We start from the raw sequence: 24,895 nt of genomic DNA on the forward strand, positions 1-24,895 counted from the left end.
AAGTGATTTTCATAAAACAAATTTGATTTTGTTACCAACACATTCTCTTTACTCATATTCTAATTCCCAGTAGATTCCAAATAATTTTCTCTTTATGCTATTGCCCATTTCAAACTATATATGATTATAAGTAACAAGAAAACCTGCGAGGTCATTTTTAATCTTTATGAGTAACTTTTAGTTAAAGTTTGACTAATTATTTTCCAAGTTGAATAACGAATTTCAATATATATTGAGATTTGAGAATGATTTCAATTGTTGACACAAATATAATAGGTATTAAAGTCGTCACATCCACAATCGATAAAAGTAATTCTGCATCCTGAGTTCCCAAAGTTTTAAAACTTAATATCTACTACGAATAGTTCACGAAAGTTCTTCGACACTTCGAAAAGGAGGAATCGAAAAGAATTTGAAATAAGCAAGGGAACTATGTTTTAGAACGAAAGTAAAATATGTAACAATATTTACTTTCCAAAGTAAAATTAAGTAAAGCAAATTTAAATGTTCCGCTTTTTACTGAAAATTGTTTATTTGTAACGAATTGTTTTGCTTTTTAAATTATTTTTTTTTGTACTTGTTGTTCCTCATAAAACAATAAAAAAAACTTAAAACAATGAAAAAAAACAAGGACACATCACAATTAAGTTTCACATGAAAAATAAAAAGAATCACATTAATGAATTTCGTATATTGACCCAGTTCATGAAAGGTTGCATACAGAAACTAATTGTTCTTACTTTTAAATTTTATAATCGTTTTTTTTTTCCAAGCGATGAAATAAAAAATATATTTAACATTTAGCAATATTGAATCCACTTTATTACGTAATTTTTGTCATGTGCTAGAAACCAATTAGTAATTGGCGGTCTAGCAATCTTATAATGATTTACCAATAAATATCGATCCAACAGAATGAAAACGTCCATGTAGAATTCAATTACATTTTTATCTGAGCATCAATAAGCAAACTACGCTTGAACTACGCTTATCTAATGTCAATAAAATATTATATAATATTGATATTTATTGCCATGTATATTCGTCGTATATTCCATTTCTAAGTATGTGTCTACCATAACGCTCTATAATATTGTTTATTAAAACTCTCCCATTGTCTACAAGAATGCGACCATTGTGTTATTGAGATAGATAGCTGCACAAATGCCCAAGGAACTTTTGTAAAAGTCTTTGCTGTCCGGTATAGGTTTTATAATACTATCTGCTTTACCTATTATATTAAAAACAATATTCATATGATATTTAAGGTATAAGACTAGATTGCTCATCGTCTTAGGCGATAACTGTTACATCGTTGATTAACTTAGGCTATATAACTTGGATGGTTATTAGTATTTTATAAGAATGACCACCACAATGACCACCGACGACGTTCATTTGATTTGCTATTGTGTTATAGTTTGAATTTCATTTTTGTAACATTTTTATTTTTAATAGTTCCACCTGAAATGATAGGCGCTCTTCTAGGAACCTGTTTGTAAAAATACATATAGAGAATAGAGCCTTTGGCGTAGAGGTCGAACATATGAATTTTAACTTAATTTAACTCGATGCTATTAAAACGAATATGAAATTAAATATTTCCTTTCTTTGGATCTATGGATGAATAATAATAATTAATGTGTAAATAGCTAATATAAATTATTACATTTAGTTATTTGAGTATAACGCATCCACATATAGCGCATGCTTTAATGAAGGCTAGCTATATATTTTATACACTTTATCCCTGGTGCGCCGGGTGCGAGACAGTCCCAATACAATTTTAAAATGTATTGCAAGTAGATTAGATTGTCTATATGTAAACCATTGCTGTAAATTATTTGCATCAATGGTATAGAATAGGATAATTTCTAATTTCATGTACTAACATAGTTTTTAAACATATTGTTACTAACAAAATGAGTCTTTAAAGTTGCTCGATTAAATGAATATATCAGTGTAGTACCTCACCTTGCGGCGGTTGTTATAAACTCCGGCTGAGTGACCAGACGGCCGGAGCCTAGGGCGACTGAGTGGGAACCTACGGACTATCCGAGCGTTGTCCAGTAGGACTGCCCGCTGTATGCCCACCGTAATGGGCCTGACCGGTAAATCCAACCTCCTTAAATATTGTTTTAAGGAGGTTGGATTTACTCGGAAGACACACCGTCCTACATCTCGACAACGTCGTGTGGCAAATCCAGATATTTGAGCCGTTTATCTGATTCGGCCTTAACAAGATTGTCGTGATGCGGTATAGTGATATCTACCAAGAAAATCCTAGAAGTTGCTCGGTACATCACCACGATATCAGGTTTATTCGCTAGAATAGTCCTGTCCGTGATGATGGGGCGATCCCAGTACATTTTGACACGGTTATTTTCAAGAACCGGCTACCGGAGTACTTGTAATAAGGCACTTTTCCGTCAAGAAGGCCATTCTTCAGAGCGAGCTCTTGGTGGATAATTTTGGCCGCTAGGTTGTGTCTGTGCAGAGTTGAGTTGAGTTGAGTTGACTTAGAGTTGGTAAGCACGGACCAACCGGAAGTAACATGTCGGAGAGTTTCTCCAGGACGGTGACACATACGACAAATGTCCTGGGTACCGTCCTTTATGATGTACTTTCGATAATTGTTCGTCTTAACCACCTGATCTTGTATGGCACAGGCAAAACCCTCGGTTTCCCCAAAAAGTTCACCAAAACGCGACCAGTGCACAGAGGACAAAAAATCTACAAGAGGTTCATGCAGACTCCTGTGAAACCTACCGTGCAGCTCTTTCTCTTTCCATATGATCTCCCTGCCGGATATGCTAAGCACCGCCGGCTTTTACCAGTTCCTTTTGGCCATGTATATGGGAGTGAGTCCTTTATCAGCATGGATCGCGTGACCAGCCTTTGACATGAAATAGTCTCTGAGTTTGCATATCTCGCGATTGTGCAGCAATTGAGCACTTAACATACCACGACCACCACACTTTCGGGGGATATATAATCTCATCACAGACGATTTCGGGCGATTCAACCGATACCGAGTCATAGTTGTGCGGAATTTCCGATCCAGGGCGTTTAGTTCGCTCTGAGTCCACTTGAGTACGCCAAATATGTACATGAAAACGGGCATGACCTAAGTATAGTACGCTCGTATCTTGTTCACGCCTAACAAAATAGCTATTGAAAACTTTTGTAATGCGTTCACAAAACACTTCGACAGCGTCCTGTTTCACGCTGGTCCCATCCACACATATGTTCTGTGTCATACTCAAGTACCGGTAAGTTTCAGCCTCTGTAAGTAGCCTAAGATGGGCCGCGCCCGATGAGGTTGTGTCATCAGACGCGATAACTTTATCCCGCTCCACATGCAGAACCGCACACTTATCCACCCCAAGTTCCATGCCAATGGAGCTGCTAAAATCACAGGTGATATTTAATAGCAAACAACTTGAGATCATCCTTGTAGAGCAGATGGTGAAGTCTTAGACCTAACAAAGCGCATCACTTCATAATCGGGAAGTTGATTCCCACGACTACCGCCGCAGCGTAAAGTATCGATCCAGTATCACCAATGTCAGTACTGGTTTCCAGATATGGCGGCAGTAATTGATTAACGGTCTCAACGGTAAATCTGGTCGATGCTCTAGGGAACACGAGGAAGCTGGGAGCGCTGCTCAACCGATATTCCTCTGTAATGAGAAATCGTCTCTTCAAGTTCTCTCCTGATTTTATCAATGTCCTGGGAAGCTATTTCCTCAGCTTCCCCCACTCCGATCGCATCGACCACCACCCCGGTGTTCTCCTCTAAAAGGACCGACACATCGGGTGGGTCATCGACGCGCGTCGGTTCAAAGGCCCCCACGGAAACAGCCGCACATCCTAGTTGTTCGAGTTCGGGCGCGCTAAAGATATTCCTACGCAAGATGTATCGAACGCGGTTAACCAAATTTTGTTTGGTGAGGACGAGTTGGGTTCCAAGATGTTAAATACGCGGTGCAGTCGCACTCGGTACCCAGTACCAGATTGGGTTATAGTTTCACCATCAGTCGCCCTATAATATGCTCGCATGGCATGGGTGGGTTGTATTGGTCCGTTTGTAAAAATTATTATTTAACGTTAAATTAATACCTAATCTATTTTTCCTTATCGTCTATCTAAATTTAGAATTGTTATACCCAACGTTTGTTTGTTCGTCATCCATCATTTCTTAGTTAAAAGAAAAACAATTTTTTGTTGCCTATGCATATAAGTATTTAGATATTAATTAGGTTCACTTGTATGTATTTAGGATTTAATAATACGCAATTGGTTACTTAGCAATAATCATAGAAAATACTTGAATATTATTTAGTCTCTGGAAATCTATAAATATAACAATCCCCAGCGTATTGGAGTATTACGTATCAAATTATAGGTACATCAAAACATGTTAACAAATAACAACCCATCATTTTATCTGTAAAACGAAACGAAAATAAAAACAAGGTAATAATACGTAGGTAATTGGATGTTTTTAAAAGGAGATTAACATTCCTTCTTCGGATCACTTTTTGTTGTAAGTTGGATGAATCTCGGTTATTGTTTTTTTGTCTTGGTTATTAACCTAAATATTACATATTGATAGATGTGTAATTCGTTATTTTTTTTGAGAATTTATTCTTGTAAAAGATTTTAGCTTAAAAATTATAAGCGAAGCGAAACTACCCAACATTCTGAGATAAATTAAATTCAAATTTATTCCGTGTAATCCATTTACTTTGTTTTTTGTGAAATTGGTCACCGCTGGGAGAAACTATTGATATCTCCTGATGTAGATGCTCGGAGGACACTTATTTGAGATATTTATTGAATAGTGATGAGTAAGAATTTTTGGGGCTTCCCAATAATTCACAGAACATGTTTATAAATTTAACTTACTTTTTTATTTTAATATATTGTAGCCAATTACTAAATAAAAAAATAATAATTTGCTGCTACTCTCAAAGTACGAAAACGCTCATTGAGCGAGAGCGAGAGAATATAATTTTAGGTGGCTAAGTAGTTTACGGTAAAAGTAGAAAATTGACTATGGTACAACAGCTATACGACCATTTGCAAAGAACATGCGGCCTCTTACCGCGTCAATAAATTTACATTCAATTTTAAGCATGAGCAACCGAAGACAAAAAGAAGTGACACATATGAAAAATAATTGGATTATTAATAATTAGATTTTAAAAGATTTTGAATTTTTTTAGTATAATAGTTTTTTTTGTCTTAAAGTATCCAACAGTCTCCCAATTTCTCTATCAGAAAATTTTTCATGAAGTTTATTATATTTTACAAAAACCTACCTATATTATGTTAATGGGTGTTTTAGATCGATTACAATCTCGCGGAAAGATTATAATATAACGGTGTTTACAATTATAATGTGACACATTTATTATCTTATACCTTTAAACGAGCAATTCTTGTATATATATATATATATATATATATATATGTATATATATATTTCACGCAAAAACTACTGAACCGATTACAATGAAATTTGCTTCGTAGATAGCTGGACAACTGAAATAACACATAGGCACTTTTTATACCGATATTCCTACGGGATACGGACTTACACGGTTTCGACCGCGGTCCACAGCTAGTGTATTCATAAAGTCTACGTTAGGCAATCATGATATTCAATTCTTCTGTTGTGATTAAAATATATTAACACTCAGTTTAAAACACGACTGATAGTTTCTTTCCACGTCGGTATCTTAGATTGCATTCTTGATAAAATTGTTTGCTAATACTATAGATATATGAATATAACTGCGATATTTTGATGTACACCGCACCAAGTTGTTTAGTTTTAACATAGAGTTCTAGCATAGTTGTGACTCATTAAATAACATGAATAATAAATAAGTATTGAGTTTATAGCGACCTTATCGATAACAAAACAATGTTCAATAATAATTATCAATTATACAAATAACGTATACGTACGTAATAAAACCTTTTCATTTCAATTAACGGAAAACCAATTGCGCATGATTATTTAATTGGCCTTGATGAGACGAGCATTGTAAAAAGGTGTGGGTACAAACTGTGAAATAAAATGATGCAGATATATCAATAACTTGCTGTGCCACACGTGTCCACTCGCGATCATTCCCGCGGGCAAAAGCAAGCATTTCTATAGCCCATGTTTAGTTATAGTCCATGAGATACATCACTGCCAAGTATCATCAAAATCGTTTGAGTGGTTTTCGCGTGAAAGTGTAACAAACATACACCCATACATTCTAACATACATCCGCGTTTATAACATTAGTAGGATAATAAATTCCTGTTAGCTTCAAAATAATATATTATCTAAACTATAAAATGTATAGAGCGGTAGTATAATTCATATAATATAAGCAATTTTATGACATGATATGATAATATCAATGTGACTGTCGTATAAATGGTAAGCATTTTTTTCTGTTTGTCTTTGTATAAATCAATCGCGTAATAACAACTGGGAAGATTTTGACAAAATTTTATATGGTGATAAAGTAATATTAGGTTCTAGGTATAGGATACTCATTCTGGAAAAAAAAAATTTTTTTGGCTTGGCTGTCAACCAAACCACATGTTAAGGTATAAAAATTCGGGAATATGTAATGATATCTGCTTAGCAATAGGTACATGAATAAGTATAAATTTTTAATTGATACTTTATATAAATAAATTGATTTGAGTACGCAATATAATGAAAAATATAGTTTGGCTTTTGTTTATGAGATAAATTGTAACGAAGTATTTTTTATAAAAGAAACGGATGCCCAAATCATCTTAGGGTACATTTTTATTCAGTTTATGAGATTGGTATAAACTGTAAAACTGTAAAAGTTCTAGAAATTTATATTAATATGTAATGCGTGTTACAGCTTCACACATCGCACTACAAGAAGAGTCTCAAATAGATAAAACTGCCAACTTAGTAACTTAGTAAAGTATGAAATTAATAATAAAACCTAAGATTAATTTGCTGGAGAAAAATATCTAGCCTTGCGGCATTGTCAATTAGAAATCTATGGCCGAGATGACGATCGAAGCCTAGGGCTATTGAGTTAGAAATGAAATATTTCATATTTTTTTATTGTCCATCTTGTTATTACCTACAATTAAACTGCAAGATAATGTAAATATTAAAGACTTACTTGTTGAACAGATTCATCTTGACTACCCTCGTTAGAATTGTCGCAATTTTCATTTAATGACTGCAAAGATACAGACATAGAACCTCTTCTTTGTACAGGTTGACATTTTCCGGTTAGAGACTGTCTTTTAAATAGATCCGTAGTATTCCTTAAAAAACTATCCATTTTTTTCCTAAAAAAGGAAGATTTCCTCTCTAGAGGGGATTTACCCAATGAATGCAAATCTAATTCTGATTGAGTAAAACCTACACGTCGGTTCAGTGTTGATTGATCAAGAGATAACTTTCTATCTCTGACTTTGGTGGCTGGCATTTCATTTAATAATTGTTGTATAGATCTATTATCTGGACTAACAGAGTCACTTCTTTTCACAGGCTCAAAACTTTCCAATTTATATACGTCATGATCTTCTACGGTTTCAGATGTTAATACCCCAGTACTGTTTTTGTCACTATCGCTATTTTCTTCAGTAGGCTCATTTTCAAAATCACATTTTTCAATGTCTTCATTTGAACCAATTGTATTATCATCAGAAAAATCTGTATGCGTGACAACTACATCAGGATTCTTAGCACAGGGTGGCTCTTGATCTTTATCATCTTCTTCTTTCAGGGATTCTTCAAAAAAATCATCGTTATCACCGAAGTCCTTATTATTCATGACTTTGCTTCCTGGTGGAGCCTTCAAGCGCATGCTTCGATTCATTTTCACATTCCTTAATATTTCCCTTATTTTGAGGTTCTCTCTGATGCACTTCACGTCAGCTACTAACATTTCTTTTTTATCTTGAGTGTTATTTTGCACCGATTTATCTTTTTTAAGTTTTTGTTTGAACTTATCCATATTCACACTGTTTAATTTTATACACTAGCCCACGCAAACAACACCGAAACATGTAGGTCACGATACACTAAAGTATTTCTTATGAGTATAAAGATTTTATCAGTAGCTCATTTGACGTTACACAGGTACGATTCGTTTATCATAGTTAAGGAAACATATTACGATAACACTATCGACAAAACCAATGCGCGGCGAGCAGTCCACTGAGGATAAGAAATAAAATTATTTTAGTAAGTATAACGTTTAACGACGTGTTTGATCGATGCGATAAGAAATGTTACTCACAATTTACTCTACATGACGAGGTTTCAAACAGCGTGTGCTAATAAAGTTTTAAATAAAATGTTTAGGTGATAATGATCTATGTAGGTATTCCTAATAAAAAAATACACGTAGAAAACTATATTTCTTAATGACCTAATATTTCATGAGCGATGTATATACATTATACTCTTGATATTATCACTGATAATATATCTTTGCTCGTTCTTCTTATCTATAGTTCTCGATATTGGTTTAGAAATGTTTAAGTATTTAATAACCCAAGGCTTAAAACACAGATGTTTCCACTATAATAGCGCGATTATTCGGCCAGCCGCGACATACTGTCGCTTCCTATTTCATCGCTACCAAATATTTACTTTAAGATTGTTAATAATGGGTGTTTAATTATTACAAAGTATTAGTATGATACAGCAGTATAACACTTTCAGTAATTTATAATATACATTGTTCTGGATATTTTTTAATTACGCATTAGATGTGCTTCGTAAGATAGTTGGGAAGCCGGAGGTTTCCTTTCCCTTACCTTTTTTTAGCGCTTTACCTTTTATACCCCCAATCATTTATCCTTTTATCTTCAAAGTCGATGGTGGTAACTTAACATCGAGCAGCCTATCACCTTTTGACGATTTGGACACCAATTTATAAATGATTTATTATTATTTTTATTAGAATTCAAATTATAAATGGTTCATTGTTGCATTTACCTCTATTTGGATTAGATAAACAACTGTAAAAATGTAAAAAAGGGGGTGTGTGAGTGATTTGAAATCACAACGATTCTAAAGAAGTTTCACTTCAAAAACTTAAAATTAAGCGGCTATACGGGTGGCGATGCTGCGAAAAGCTAATTTCACTTACATGAGAACCTACTTAGCTGCAATCATAAACGTCAACCACAAACGTTAATGTATATTTAAAATTGTGATAAAAGCAACAATATAAATAAATGAATCAATACTGTTTACCGCTGCGGCGGCTTGCCACATGTTTTGAACCAACTCTGAATAATAGGTAATGTTATTTAACTATTTTTCGTTAACTCATTGTTCACTAAATTTAAGTCTTCGACGTATTTCTATTTATTACTGATTATTTTCAACACAACTAAAAAAATGATTTTACGAAGTTGTCTTATATATCTTACATGATAATTCCTTAATGGTACCTAATACAGAAGTTGGTAAATTTACTTGAATCCCTTACAATATACAATAAAAAAATACACATTATAAAGCGAATTTAGTCTAGTTCCTACACTTTAAAAGCAGAATTTTGAAAGATTAGCAAAAAATTTGGTACCGCTTTCTATTCTTTCAACATCTCTTATTTATAAAGCATTTCAATAAAAATAATTATTATTGAGTACCTCCCGGGTTCCGTGGAAAAAAAAAATTTTAGGCGCAATGTTTTAAATATTTCTTCGAATTATTATAATAAAAATTATAAATAGGTAAATTTTGTCAACGATTCTCGGTTATTTGTCATTAAAGATTTTGTGTCCATGAAATATATCCAAATAAAGTAGGTAATAAATAACTTTATTTTGGTGGAATATGGAGGAAAAGTGTAGAAAGGCGTGATAGGTGTACTGATATCGATACAGATGTATTGTGTTCCTGTTTTCCTTGTTTAATATAACTCGTTTTCTTTTATTATTTTGTTACTTGTTGTATATGTTCTAATCTGTGAATAATAGTAAATCCCAATAATGCTTATGATAAAGCTTAAACAAAATAGGAATCAATACATTGAATAATTTAGAGCCTCTGAATGGATAATAAGCCAGATAATGGCCTGCAAACTGTTCTGGAATCACTGTGGCGCTTGCATACACTAATATTAATGCATACCGTTGTCATGACGATTACCTCGCCATTGATAAGTGATTATTGAGTTAAAACGCTTCGTTTGATAGACAAAAAACAAGGAGATTATGGGCTTACTAAGAATCGTAGTCAAATAATTTTTCTGCTGATTGCTTTTTAGAACATTTCATTATTATCAAACCATATGTAACAGGACTTAAAGAAATTTTGCATACATATTATTTATTACGTTTTCAATCCGCCCGTTATGAATCGGTACCAACCGAACAGAGTCGGATATATGTTATTTCAGAGCCATTATAGTGTATTTGTGTGTCAAATATCATCCGAAACAATCCATAGTTCCATCAAATAGGAGCACTCTTTTAAAATCCACACAAATTTCAAGGTATGCTATGACCATGTGAATTATTACACATGGTCGCAACGTATTTTTCCATATTGTGTTTAAAAAGGAAATATTATATGATGGTAAGACAACTTTGCATTATTCGCTCCGAACGGCATTTCGACTGTGTCGTGCACGCAAGTCGGCGCGTGGATATTGTATTTGTTGTACCTACTCAACGCATATAAGCAGTATTCAAAATGAAAAATGATTTAATGTTTTATTAAATAAAATTTATTCTCATGTTTCAATTATTCCTACATACCTTTTGCAAACTTGATTCTGATATCTAATGAAGCTTTATTATTATTATTGACCTCTCCATTCTTGCTGTTAAATATTAGATACGCTTCCGAAAATAAACTACAGATGGTTAATTGTGATCTGATGAATGTAATATTAGATACAACCGACATGAAAATGACAATGTTGTTGATCATGACCATTTCAAAACATTTAATATTTCATAGATTTACCTATATTTTTGTAATTTATAGCACAATCTATAAGGTAGTCAGAAAATTCAGTTACCAAAATTAAACTTTAGTGCACTAGAGTTTAGGTACCTTGATGAAAGATACGCTTATTATCTGTGTACCCAATAAAATTTTAGAGGATTCATTTGATCGATTTAAGTCGCTAAGTAGTAACATAGGCTCAAAAAATTACGACCACATATACATATAAATTCATAAAAACCATTTTTGTCTCCCTTAACTTGAAGTGTTGTTTTTACTACGACGTCTTAAAACCTCCTGTAATAATAATATACTGTTCCTTAAGCCTTGTAAATAGGTGTAACTGTAATTGGAAAGACAGAACAGTCGTGATTATATGGAAATAATATGAAATTATCGGTATATAAATTATGATGCAGTTACAAGCTGTAGGTACCCACCCACATGATGGAATATTTTTTAAGATCATTTAATATCAAAATAACTCCATTTATAATTTATAAAGAAATAAATCTGATGAAACACCTACAGTCGGTACAAATTAAAAATGTCTGAGATTATTTTTACATAATATAAAGGATGAAGAAAATTGTAAATGTTTTTTTACGAAATAAAGTATACCTTCATTTATTTTGTATAAAAACATTTACAATTTTCTTAATCCTTAGTAACCGTTTCTAAAATAGAATTATTTGGAAAAATATTAATAACACAATGTTTACATAATTTTATTATTTATTTCTTTTAATAACATAACGAATTTGAATAAATTTTAAGAGGACTCAAAATTCAGATTCCTTTCGAGATTCTATATTAAAAACATAGACCGTAAGCTTGCATGCAGTTGCATAATGAACGCCAAAGAAGAACACAAGTAATGCGCGTAAAAACAGCTTTGTTTACTTCAAAGACAAAACAACCTGTCTCCCCTTTTAGAAATCTTTGAAATTTAAACAAAGCCTGACAAAGAGTATCCATTAGGTTCATTAACAGGCACTCAACAGGGAGTAAGTAATTTTTGTAATAAATAGTATTCACGTCACAACACAGCCATGACCGTGACACGACTTGTCGTGCGTGTATCCATTTTATCTTTTAACCAGGTGTAGGTGGAAATTGACATTTTACATCACCCTCGACACTTCTTATGTGCATCCTTTGTGTGGATGTCATTAGTGTAGAGAAACGAGTAGCGCGAAGCGCCCCCCACCCCACACACACGTTTCGAGTCTCTAAGAATTCACTAATTATATAATAATTGTCTCAATCCCGATAAAATTTATTTTTATAAATACCTTTTAAGTTTCTTTTAGAATATTGATATAAACTTTTTTTTTCCTTGTTCAAAAACGAACTATATATATATATATATATATATATATATATATATATATCCTGAGATATCGCGAATCGAAATGTTGAAAGAGCTTACTTCTGCGGGTGCTTCTGAGAAAAAAAAAACAGCGAGTGAGTGCATTTTTGTGTATAAGTAACACAATTCTATTCTTTATCATTATGTAAATCCCCCACCATTCCGTCTTATTATAATCTTTGGTAACTCGCCCCCTTCAGGTTGAGCACACACCATTTCTCGAACTTTGTATAAAGAGGTTGCAAAATGATATAGATCAATCAAACCTCTTCCGTAGTATGTTACTGCATAAGTGCGAAATTACGGGATCCTATGGCGAGAGGTGTCACCTATATTGGGACATCCTATAATGGTAAATTTGAACAACAATTCCATGTAAAACACAAAAAGGTTTACAGATTTCTATCTTTCTTTCTTTCTTCTTTCTAAGATTTCGGTGTAAACCCCACAGCTATATAAAATTTATCGGAATCAGTAACAGCCAGATAATTAAAACTAAATGAACTTTTAAATAAATCCACTTCGTACTGAGAAAGTGTTTATTGCTCGCAAATTAGTTACATAGGTTATTTTTTTAAAACAAATACACATATTACCATAATTTAGTACAATACTATATAAGATACAATATACTTATGTACTGACGTATATTGACCATGATCTAACCAATCTACAAACCAACCAAAAACTAATCATACAATTTCACGTATGCTTTTGTCTAGAAAGAACTATATAAATAGCAATCGGTAATTCCAATCACTTCTTCGCTGGTACATCAGGTACATCAAATTCGCTCACTTGAGCTTCCACCAGTTGCTTACTTCTTAGTTTAATAACAGCATGACTGGGAACGTTGGGATCTTCCATTTCAAACTCAATTAAACCTGTGAACAATATCACTTTTTTACTACAAGGTTACTGCTTCTATAATTTGTGTTCTCTTTTAGCATGCTGGCAGTAGATACATATTTATATATTATATACTAGATAAACACATGTAAATATATAAGTTTTAATATTATATATCAGTTGTTATTAATATTTAAATGCACAGAGTCCTTGCTATTCATAATTTAAAGCTCATTTTATTTGATACGGAAAATGCTGACAGAACATTCATTTAATTTTCTTCACAGTTTTCAGAAATGTTGCAGATTTATATTAAAATGAAGACGACCACAGTACAAGATAATCCAAAGCCTGATGAATATTACAACACATAAACATTCAGTGCAGAATTAGTGTCATATGTTGTATTCAGTGGGGTCGTTTTCCTTTCATATGCTTTATCTAGTTTATTAAAGAGATTTCTTCCTTGTAATTGACTCTAACAAGCGAATTATCGGAAATCATTGAATATATTTATCTTTCTTTTATAAAATAAAGGAAAGTTTTTCTTTGAGTTAACTTTTCTATCTTCTGTTTTCAGAGTACTTTGCCTTCGAGTAGCATTGCAAATTATCTGTTCAGAGTATTAAATAATGAATGCAAAAAAGTATGACATTACCAGGAATATCAACAAATATTTATACAATGTTATTTATTTATTATGCTTTTGTGGGTAAATCTATTTATTTATTTATTTATTAATAATGAATTTCCAACAAAGGACACAGTTAACATTTTGCAAAGCCTGCCACATTCATAGTTTTCTGCACCTTCAATTACAGGAAATTACAACATTCACGTTAAAAAAATCAAGTGTGATAAAAACATAAAGAATTAACAATACAAAAGCTTAAAATATAAGATTAAAATAAAATTTTATATAATAAAATATTATATAATAAAAATTTAAAATTAATTACCGGCTATTGTCTTAATAATTGATAAATCTATACTAAAAAGATAAATTGAAGTGCTTGTGAGTTCATAATAATGACCCAAAAGAGGACATAATTAGCATTTATATTTTTTTATCTTTTCCCATCCACTATGATAGAATGGTTCCGAGTGGCTTCTTTATTTGAGCTATTAAAAAACGACAATAACTAACCTCCTTCGGCGACAACTTCGTCTTTGTAATTGTCTCGCATGGTCCTTGCCAGAATGTTGTGGTAAAACAAGTTGGCGTTAGCTCGCACTTCACTTGTAACCTCCATCTTAGAAATGGCTTGTATGAGCACATTGAGCTTTTGGCGAGCGGTCAGTATTAGTTTATCGACTGGAAATTTAAAGCATTTTGGTTTTAAATCATATATGATTAGGATTTTTTTCTTATACGTTTTGACTTATTTTATAATCACGTAATGGTGAGTGATAGATTGATTTTTAAACCTGATAGCAGCAGTAAGCAGAAATAAAATTAAATGGGCACAATAATTGCAATTATGAATTAGAAATTCGTGGTGCTGATAGAACGGAATATTACACGGAATTACGTCTAATACTATTACTGTATACGCAGAAAATAGGATTATTAACTCGCTGTAGCACATTCATTTGTGCACCATGGGTACCGTGGTAATTTACACACGTGCATGATGATTTATACGCATAAAGCTTTGATATAAACTCAGTATAACATTATAATATTAATTTAGCAAATAACTTAATCACTCACAATCAGCCTCGACTTCTGGTACGGGTTGAACCATATCGTCAAATGCATATTGGATTGCCGGTGGCACGGCACGGAACGGTCGAGGCGCGTTCGAAGCACCTATAGCGAATTTTTTTTTTTTTTAATATTACCTTTGTATAAGATGTACAAAAGATTAAATTTTTCATATCAACTTGATTAGAACACGATAACACATACATAAATTTAGGCAGTAAGACATTAACCACTAAAGTACCACTAAACTGTAATCCCTGAGTAGGCGCTAACCACCACTACTACCTTGCGCCATAATATAGGAACAAAGTACATAGGACGGAACTTTAAACTTGCCCTCGATTTCATCTACGTTCGTTCGCAATTCACTGTACATTGCTGTTCTCTATCACATAATGACATAACATAATCCCCAAAAATTATAAGCAACCTAGGTTTTACAACATTAAGAGTAAAAAAGAACAATGGGATCATTTAACTGCAACGAAAACAGTACTGAAATTTCACAAGATAAGCATGTGTATATGGTATCCATATAAAGCGTCTAAGTTTTCAAATGAAAAAAGCGATTTCATTACGGTTTTCTTAGTAAGAGTGGGATCTTATCCTTTGAGACGAATCTTGGCTTTGTTAAGACCTAAAGTTCATCTTAGCTAAGCTTTAATAATGTACTTTCAAAATATATCCAACCTCGTACTTTTATTTATTTTCTTATAGTTTTTGGATTTATTCTCGAAAAAATGCACGCCACAAAATGTATCATATAGAATAGCTTATAGATGTGAAATTGCAATAAAATCCTCGTTTTCTACTGAGACCTAAACATAAATTATTGAAGCATTAGTTGACTATTAATACCGTGCGAGACATATCGCACGTTTAATTTAGACACATCGATATTTGTTGCAGTCGTGATTCTGCCATGGCGATAATTTGAACGTTGCGTCTACAGCGGACGAGATTTTGCTATTCAGTAAAACGGTATTTAATCTCGTGCGGAGCGCTCTTGCAAGTGACAAAACATTTGAGAATAATCGCGTATTCGATGCGTATCAGTGTGATTAAACCGCTCGAAAATTCCATTTCTACACACAGATGTGTGTCTAACGTCTAATGTGAAACAATGCGATTTTTGTTCACAAATTTTATGTGCACTTCAAGTGAACAATCCGTTCTTCTAGCATCCAATTCCCAGTCCAGATTAATAAATTTTCATAATAATAAAAACATAACTAAACTCTTCCAACATAGTGGAAACAAATAAATACAAAGAGAAAGTTTAACAATCGAATTGTTTGGCAAATAAATTACGGCAGATATGGAATGAAATAAAAATGATGCTGAATTAAACTGTTTTAAAATTTTAACCATAACAATAAGAAAATACAATAATATAAAGATATCTAACACTAATAGATTTGTGTTGCATAAAGTTCAATAGAAAAAAAAATGTAGAACGTATGACGTCCCGTTGCAATAATATCTCTAGCCTTAGCCGAAAAATACTTTACGGCGTTGAGTAAATGAAATTTTAAGTTTCTATTGGAGAAGACTTCATTCATTAGCCTTAAATATATATAATATATATAATTAAGAGTGAAGCCTTTTCCCACCTTATATTCCACCAGATTCTTTGCTGCCTATGGTATAAAAAAAAGAAAAGAAAAGTAAATCGGATGACTGGTGAATTATTCTTTGAATTAAAAGAGATTGCATTTGGTTTTCCTTATAGTTGTATAATAAGTATACCATATTAGCATTATGTGGATATTCGCTCCCGCCACCGGGCACCGAACACATTGATAAAATCGCGCGATGTCGCACACCCATAGAGGCGTCACAAAGGTACCCTCCACTCTGTACATATTTCGTATTTGAATGCATATCTTTTGATAAATTTAACTCAGTAGTGCATTCATATTTATATGCAATATATTTCTCGTGTGACATTCGTGATGTAACTGTAGACTATGGCTTAAAAACAACATTCATATGCCTTTTCGTGGTAAATGGTTTCTTGTTATGTGTATAGTACAATAATATTGTTTTTTCTACGAATAAATTCATCTCCTTTTTTCTCTTCTAATATTACGCATGTGCACTATATTTTTGAGTCTAATCTACTTGAGTTAATTAAAAACGATGCCTTTGTAAGTAGTCTGTCGAGTCAGTTAATCTATATTATTAAATTTTATTGTTATTGGAAATATTTGATTGTTTGTTTGTTTCTTTACAATATATAGTTGCCGAAAATACTGAACAGATTTGAAAAATTCTTTCAACAGAATGCTACATTATTCCTTACAGAGAGAACATAAATTAGTTTATATTTAACCCGGGTCAAACCGGGTTTCTTAGTATATATAAATGTTCGGCTTATAGCATAACACGAGAATTAGGATGAATAATTACAGTAAACAAAAATATAACAAGCAAATGTGAAAGAAAATTGTACGCGATGCAACGATGTAAATACTAATTCAATTAACGCTTTCTTGCTTCCTATCCCCAGGCAATTAAAGTGTTATAGTAAGGGAGCCTAAGATGCTAATTGTATATTTACTCGCGCGTCTCGGAAAGCTACTGGAATTCGCAGATTATATAGATGATAACAAGAAAAAACGTTCTGTTTTTAATTTTAGCGGTAGAGAAAAGTTTTTTTTTTCTAGCATATCACTTTATATGGCAAATTCGTGGCTATGAAGAAATGGAAAAATTTAAAAATAATATGACTCGAGCGCGTCAGATAAAGATATTAGGTGTTAATTACAACACAAGAAGTCTAAATTTCGCTAATCTGACGATTTGAGCGTAACCTTACAGAATTATCGATATTTTTTAATTTCCTGCGGCTCCAGTGAGCGCACCCACCAATATTATAAGAGGTATTTATCAATAGGTAAGGTACCTTGCCTCATAAAAGTCTGAGTCGCGCTAGAGTAAATCCCAAAATCCCCTCTTGGGCTCCTCTACTATAGAAGAGGGATGTCGGATGCAGTAACCGTATCTCCGATGTATCTCCATCCTATCTAGAATTTCTAATTGCCAATAGTCGTGTGACGGCATATCATTTATTTATTTCTGAGCATCAATACGAATAATTTCTAACTACATATTCGTCCGGATACCGTACTAATAAATGTATTTTATTAATCCGAAAACATAAAATTATTTTCTTCATGCAGTCTGTACCGTATTTATCGTAAATAAATGCACTGAGTATCTGAATAAATAACGTGATTAAATTGAAAAGTTAAATATTTTATTAAGAGCGTTATCGACAGACGGGCTTGCGCGTAATTTAGGTTGACTAACTTCCGATGATAGACTAGACTCGCTTTTGCGTGCATCCGTACGGCACACAGGTACAGTGGGGATTTTAAAAAGGATAGACACGTTTCTGATCTTTTGGATAATCAAATATATAATTATGAACTGTTTTTTACTCTTACAAAGTATTTATAACCTTTATAACCTAAAATGTTCTTTATACAACATTTAGTGATTCGGAGAAAAAAACTTATTTGTTTCAATTAATTAACCATTTGTTCTATTAACAAAATAAAAGTATCATTTAACGTGTTTAATTAAATATTGACAAAATGGGTTTTGAGATTTCTAAGATTATCTTTATTCTAATAATTCTTTTACTTCCAATATCATTATACCTTATACAAACAATAAATAACTAGCAAATTTATAAGTGTTATAATTGAATAGTACAAAATCAAACAAATAAATTTCTTTAATAAAAAAAGGCTTTTAATAAGTACGGGTCAAGTTATGTCAGTAATATAATAATTGTAGACAAGAATCAACAACGCAACAAGTTTCGCCAACTTAGCCCTTTCTGGTGATTCAGCCCCCTCTTAAACTCTAAAGCCCCCTAGTCCAGTTTCGTATTTTTAACAATTATCTAAAAATGGGGCCGATTTTACGATTTTTGTTTGTTTAGTTTGTTAACGAAACCAGCATTCTTTTTAGCCGCTCAAGTTCTAGTCATCCCGTCAAAATGCTCAAACTCGGGAGTTATTATATTACAGAATTATAAATATAATTTAAAAATTATAATTGAACCAGAGCACTTATTCGTAATTACACGCTTTTATTAATTTTAAGCCTTCCCTAGCCCTTCTTGGAGTACTAAGTTGCCCTTTTCTGAAAAACAAAGTAAGCAGCACTGGACACATCGCATTTGTCAATCGACAGCAGCGCGGCAGGGTGAGCGACACAGATCCGACCCCTGAAAGCGCTACTGCGCGTCTGACGGCTTCCGTCAACCGCCAGCGCCACTTTATCTGTTGAAACTTTGAAATTGTATGCTGTTAATACAATAATATAGTAAGATTTCTGTTCGCCTATATACCATATACTACTTCCAATTTGTACTTTCCTAAAGCTATTTCAGCCTTCATACCGAAAAATAAAGCTAAGGATATTGGTTTGTCGTTAAATTTATATTAAGAATGTTTTTTTTTTACGACTTCTTGAACTAAAATTATTTTTTTTATTCTATAAAAAATATCCTCGGTATCTTTCCGTTATCCACTCCTTTTTTTCCAGACTTCCACGACTCATTTTTCGTTAATAATTTCACTCCGAAATTGGGCCTTCCCGCAAAAGATACATTTCATATTCTGTTTTAGCATCCCACATGAAATCTAAACATTATAAGGACCTATTGAGGTTGCATTTGAAGAATTAACAGGAATAGACTAATATGTACCCTATTATAATCGTGTAATAGAATTATAACAACGTGAATCCCCTTAGCTAATGGAAGCGAACGCTAATCCTAACCTTTTTGCTTTCCGGAGTCATCAAATGGACACGTGCCATAAGCGGCTTTGTTTAAAATTTTGCTGTCAAATTTCCTGAGTGTATTCTTTAGTCGATTTTTGTCTCAACGTATTTAACGTATGAATGCCAAGCCTGCTTAAAAAAATACCTTAATTGTGACTCAATTGGTTCGACTCAAATGCTTCAATTGTGTGAATGGTTTGACACATTTGGAAGTCTGCTTCATATTTATGATCACTGGTGCTTCATTGAATCATAATCGAATCGCAACTAAATTGCCATGAGATGCTTATGACATGGGATATTCTCGTTGGCAACACTGACATTTGTGTTATGGATAACAAAACATGTACGATTCTTTTTAAGACTTGCAAAAAAACTAATTTTGTTACAGCGATAATTGAGTTGTAACAGATATTACAAAAATAGCACACTTGGCCCCCAGCTAACGCCCCTACAGGTATTTGTTACTACGTTCTACTTAAAAATAAAATGCAATAGTAGCACGTTGTATAAGTATGTACCATGACTTTGAGTAAAGCATTGTGCAGATGGAACGTAATCCTTTTGTTTTTTTTTTCTTTGTAATATACACAAAAATAGTTTAACCATATGTCACTGTGTCAATAAGCAAAACAGTGAAACACACCCGCAATAACGCAATGTTCTCAACATACTACTTGCCTGCGGCTAAATCCCATTGGTGCCAAATCCGGTTTTAGGTATTAAGTCAGTGCAATCGGAACAGTTAATCAGATTATACCACGCGTTAATATATGGAAGTGTGAATTAAACACTTTAATCTGAAATTCCAGCTCGTTTCCAACTCGCGACGTAAAATTATTCGCGCAGACACGCCAGCGTTGACAAACTCCTACTTCATCGGAAGTTTGATTTCCGCGAGACGTACGGAGCACGGATGTGATGTAATATATCTAAGGGCTACGAGAAATAGCGAAAAAGTAATAAAAAACTATTGGAGTGAATTGATGTGATTTTTATACTGCACTTTGTACAATGGAGTTATCCGGCTAACGCTTGGCAGCACAGAAAACACATACATCTCCTTGTATGAATAAATAACCATGATGAACAATACCTTACAATGTAATCTCGCTCGGAAGTCACCTCCATGAGTGCAATGTGTCGCAGGTGAACAAACGATTGATACTTGTCAACAGTACGTTGAGAATAATTAACCTGCCTTTATTTATTCGTTTATCCTTTAACGTACTAAATATAAAAAAAGTAAATTGTATAAATGACAGCCTTATGGCTCTACAAATCTCTATTACATTCTTAAGAGATCTGTGCAAATAAATAATTACATATTCGAGATTATTTTTTTTTATCCCCTAGGTAAATATGTGAAATGCCAGGTCTATAAATTATTATATTTCAATGTAATGTAGCTTATAAGCTGAACCTGATATTATTTCATGTAAAATTTTGTCAAAATTCAATGGTTTTTTAGAATTAACTACACAAACAAACCCATAAAGTAACGAATTTAGCCTTACTTCAGAGTCAGGTCAAGAAATTATTATAATGTCAAAAAAAAAAATGAAACCGACGCTAGGAACAATGACAAAGATGACGTTGCCTCGGAGGGCACTTTGCTGTTGGTCTGAGCTAATCTCTCTCCGGTCGTATCGGTTTTCCGTCTCACATGACTATGAGAATGATGGAATGGGATGTGTAGGTAACTGTGTTTGCACGCATACTCGTAATCTGTAATATGTTCCCTGTGCACATGGATAGTCTCAATAGAGATTGGTCGCAATTGCCGTGATACAGAAGGTCTATAATCTTTAATATACCTTTAATAATAGATTTTTTTAATGTGTTTAGAGGTAAAGGCCTGTCATATATTATGAAATGATATGAAAATTCAATCTTTCACAATATACATAAAAAAAAATTTCATTACTACATTCGTTTCTATCAATCAGTTTAAAAAAAACATGTCATCATTTGTTTGTTTTAACAGTGTACAACATTTTGACATGTAACTATTCTCAAAGAGCGACCTGTGCGGAATAAATCTATTCTTAAGCTTAAGGAGATAAAAATCAGATTGATAACTAAGGAGTATAAATATATCAAATAATCATATTAATACTAGCTTCGATGTGATACGTTTTTAAGATACAAACAGATAGATGACAATTTGAAATTTACCCATTTCGGAACTATAGACTGCATTTTATTTAGAATATCTTTCAAAACCTTATGTTCTATGTAAAGAATACAACTTGCTTAATATGATATAGTACAGATAGATAATAATTTTTAACAACATACCAACGCTTGATAAAAGTTGATTGATTTGCTGTAACGATGTCTTCATTTCGATTATCAGCTGACCCTTCTCGTTTAAAGCCTTCGTCAAATTACGCCCCTCCCTATCTTCGGCTTCAAACTCTGCCTTAAGCTGTTTCTTTTCATTAATATACCTGTGTTAAAAAGTAAGTTTAGCTATTGAAGGAGCTTTAATCATAATATAAATCACAGTAACATAAATGACAGTATTAAGAGTAAGTTATCTGTAAAACATTCACATAATATATTATTATTTATTGTTTATTTATTACACTAAAACCAATGTTGAAACTGTTTATGCTTAAACCTTCCTTATTACGTATATGAATCCTTCGCCTATCAATATATCGCTTGTATAGATGTCTTCATGGTGTATTCCATTTGCTAGTCAATACGTTATATAGGGTTTGATAAAGGCTTCCGTACCTGTACGCAATATCGATCGATACACAAACTTTGCTCAAATATTCTTGATGTTAAAGATATTTGAATAGACATTTGCTCCTCGTTGACGCGAAATAATTCACTTAAAACAAATTTAATTTCACTCTTCTGTTAGAAATTGTGAATATATTACAACAAAATTCTTATTCATTCTTACGTTATTTAGTTTTACGAGCTATAGAAATCTAATTAAGAATAAAAATATAAAAGGGACATCTTATCAAAATATAACTCGCGGTGACAGTGCTGTGCTAAAGATACTTTAGACTTTTTAGAATTTAAACCCCGAACCCAAAATAAAGGCTTTTTATTCTGGAATTGCCATAATTATTTAAACAAATTCTGAAATGTTATGAAATGAAAATACGAATTTCTACGAATTTCGTTTGGTGTACACGGGCTAGTGCCCGTCTATCAGTTTCCCGGTAAAGTTAATAAAAGCTGTCAGCATGCGCATTTCAAAATGCAAACTCATATACCATTTTCAGTGCCCTTTGAAGCTAATTTCCTAGTAACAATATGTCATTGGATTGCATTAAGCTTTATCATAGTAGAGAGTACATATTGACAGCTCCGGAAAACTGAAGTTGAAATTAATTATAATTTACGTGGAACTCGGTTGTCTAACAACGACATTTACGACGGAATCATAGTTTGTGTTGAAAATGTCAGTAAACTAGTGCAATTCGGGAATAAAGTTGAGCTCAAAGCGGCAACAGTCGTAACGAATTCAAAAATTCCAGTATTTCCACGATAATAAATTTATATACATAATGCAGTAACTATACTCAACATTTTAAAAAGATAAAGCTGACTTTGTTTATTACGTATATTTGTTTCTGAGGAATAATTTATTAGTTAATCTTCGGTAGCACTGATCGGGCACATAACTAGTAGATGAGCAATACTGAGCTTGCCTTAGAGAAATATTTATAGCGTTTTTTCACTAACGATTGACATTTCAATTATGCAAATGGATTGTCTTGAGGCACATATTATTCGGGTCCCAGTTTATTTATTTGTACTTTATTACTTTAAAACGTACGGCATGTGGCGTAGCCAGTGCCAGTAGCCGTGGTAGCAGCGGACATTAGAAGGCTGATAATGATGATGATGATTGTCTTTAAAACGATGCAATAAATTTAAACAATAGAGCAAGAAGCTCAGACCTAATTCCCGTTCATACTGGCGTGCCTCAATGGTGCCCGCTCTCACCCATACTGTTCCTCCTGCATAGACGTGTTACAAATCAGTAACATTCATTGTTATGCAGATGACAATACCGGAAATTATGCATATTCCGGCCGTCTTAATATCACCAGAGAACGTGTCAATGAGTACCCTAATACCCAATATCTGTGTGTACATTTCGACAAAAATCTTGTCCAATTTAACCATACAAATCGCAAAGAAAGCTTAATATCACACAGCTTCCCTCTCTTCTTTGGCAACACTTCCCTTTGCATCGTTTTTTATAGAAATTCGCGGTGTCGATATGTTATCTGATTTTTTTTAAGTTATCTGAGTAGCCTACCTTCGTCGACATTTCCAAACTATAATATTGTAGTTTTCGCGAGGAGACCCTATCTTCACCTGAAAAAGTTGGCAACACAACATTTTCATATAAAATTCAATTTGTCCACAGCTATATAACAAGATAAAAACACCATCCATTGGACTTGTTTGACGTGACGATAGCTTATTACGAAAAAACAATATTTTAAATGTTGCGAGGTGGTGATAGAGCTCGAGTAATATTTGGCGACATTTTAATAGGGAACAACACCCCCCAAAAAAGACGAATTTTGTCTTGCAGCGCCTTCCCGATGGGCTCAAATTTTAGTATCACGCCTATTAATATCGCCTTTACAAGTTCAATCACTTTTCCAATCATATCGCAATTACATAAAATAAGACAAAATAATTGCGATTTCTTTCTTACGCCAGTACGATTTGATTATACCATTATATTGTAGGTCTGTAATCTGTATGGTTGTTGCTCTTAAGAGGCTCCCAAACTCGGCTAGCAATTGCAATTCGACTCGAGCACAAAAATCGGACGGAATATTGCTATCTCTATTTGACTATTCGAAGCGAAGGTTGCAGGTAACAGCTATGTGTGCGTGTTACAGGTTTGAACCGTAATTTACGGACGAACAACGCGTTTTTGGAAATTGCTTTTAAATTGCTGCTATATTGAGTATGTTGACATTTGAGATAATATATAGTATATTCAAATTCTAATAATATTATTAATAATAAATATGATGCGGTCATTATCAATATTTGAACTGCATCTGGAAGAATATAAATAAAACAAAGTTCTTAACTTAAAATGAAAATACGAAATTTCTATATTGGCTTGACTACTGAATGTTTATAAAATAAATAAATTACTAAATTATTATTTTATTTTAAG

At 33.0% G+C, this 24,895-nt stretch overlaps 2 protein-coding genes across 2 annotated transcripts in view; both read right to left on the minus strand.

Moving 5' to 3' along the window:
* Nucleotides 1-8,024, minus strand: part of LOC119835700 — a 59,409-nt gene extending 51,385 nt beyond the window's left edge. The window contains exons 1-5 of the mRNA XM_038360677.1: nucleotides 7,182-8,024; nucleotides 3,500-3,681; nucleotides 2,965-3,408; nucleotides 2,179-2,337; nucleotides 1,975-2,125 (exon numbers count right to left, since the gene is read on the minus strand). Coding sequence (XP_038216605.1) covers nucleotides 1,975-2,125; nucleotides 2,179-2,337; nucleotides 2,965-3,408; nucleotides 3,500-3,681; nucleotides 7,182-8,024 — 1,779 coding nt within the window. The remainder of the gene's footprint in view (nucleotides 1-1,974; nucleotides 2,126-2,178; nucleotides 2,338-2,964; nucleotides 3,409-3,499; nucleotides 3,682-7,181) is intronic.
* Nucleotides 8,025-12,969: 4,945 nt separating this feature from the next.
* The window catches only part of LOC119835677, a 34,891-nt gene continuing 22,965 nt past the window's right edge, over nucleotides 12,970-24,895 (minus strand). The window contains exons 8-11 of the mRNA XM_038360645.1: nucleotides 22,015-22,166; nucleotides 14,917-15,015; nucleotides 14,350-14,517; nucleotides 12,970-13,237 (exon numbers count right to left, since the gene is read on the minus strand). Coding sequence (XP_038216573.1) covers nucleotides 13,110-13,237; nucleotides 14,350-14,517; nucleotides 14,917-15,015; nucleotides 22,015-22,166 — 547 coding nt within the window. The 3' untranslated portion in view covers nucleotides 12,970-13,109. The remainder of the gene's footprint in view (nucleotides 13,238-14,349; nucleotides 14,518-14,916; nucleotides 15,016-22,014; nucleotides 22,167-24,895) is intronic.

This window comes from Zerene cesonia, chromosome Z (assembly GCF_012273895.1).
Source record: "Zerene cesonia ecotype Mississippi chromosome Z, Zerene_cesonia_1.1, whole genome shotgun sequence".
In the NCBI taxonomy this organism is placed as follows: Eukaryota; Metazoa; Arthropoda; class Insecta; order Lepidoptera; family Pieridae; genus Zerene; species Zerene cesonia.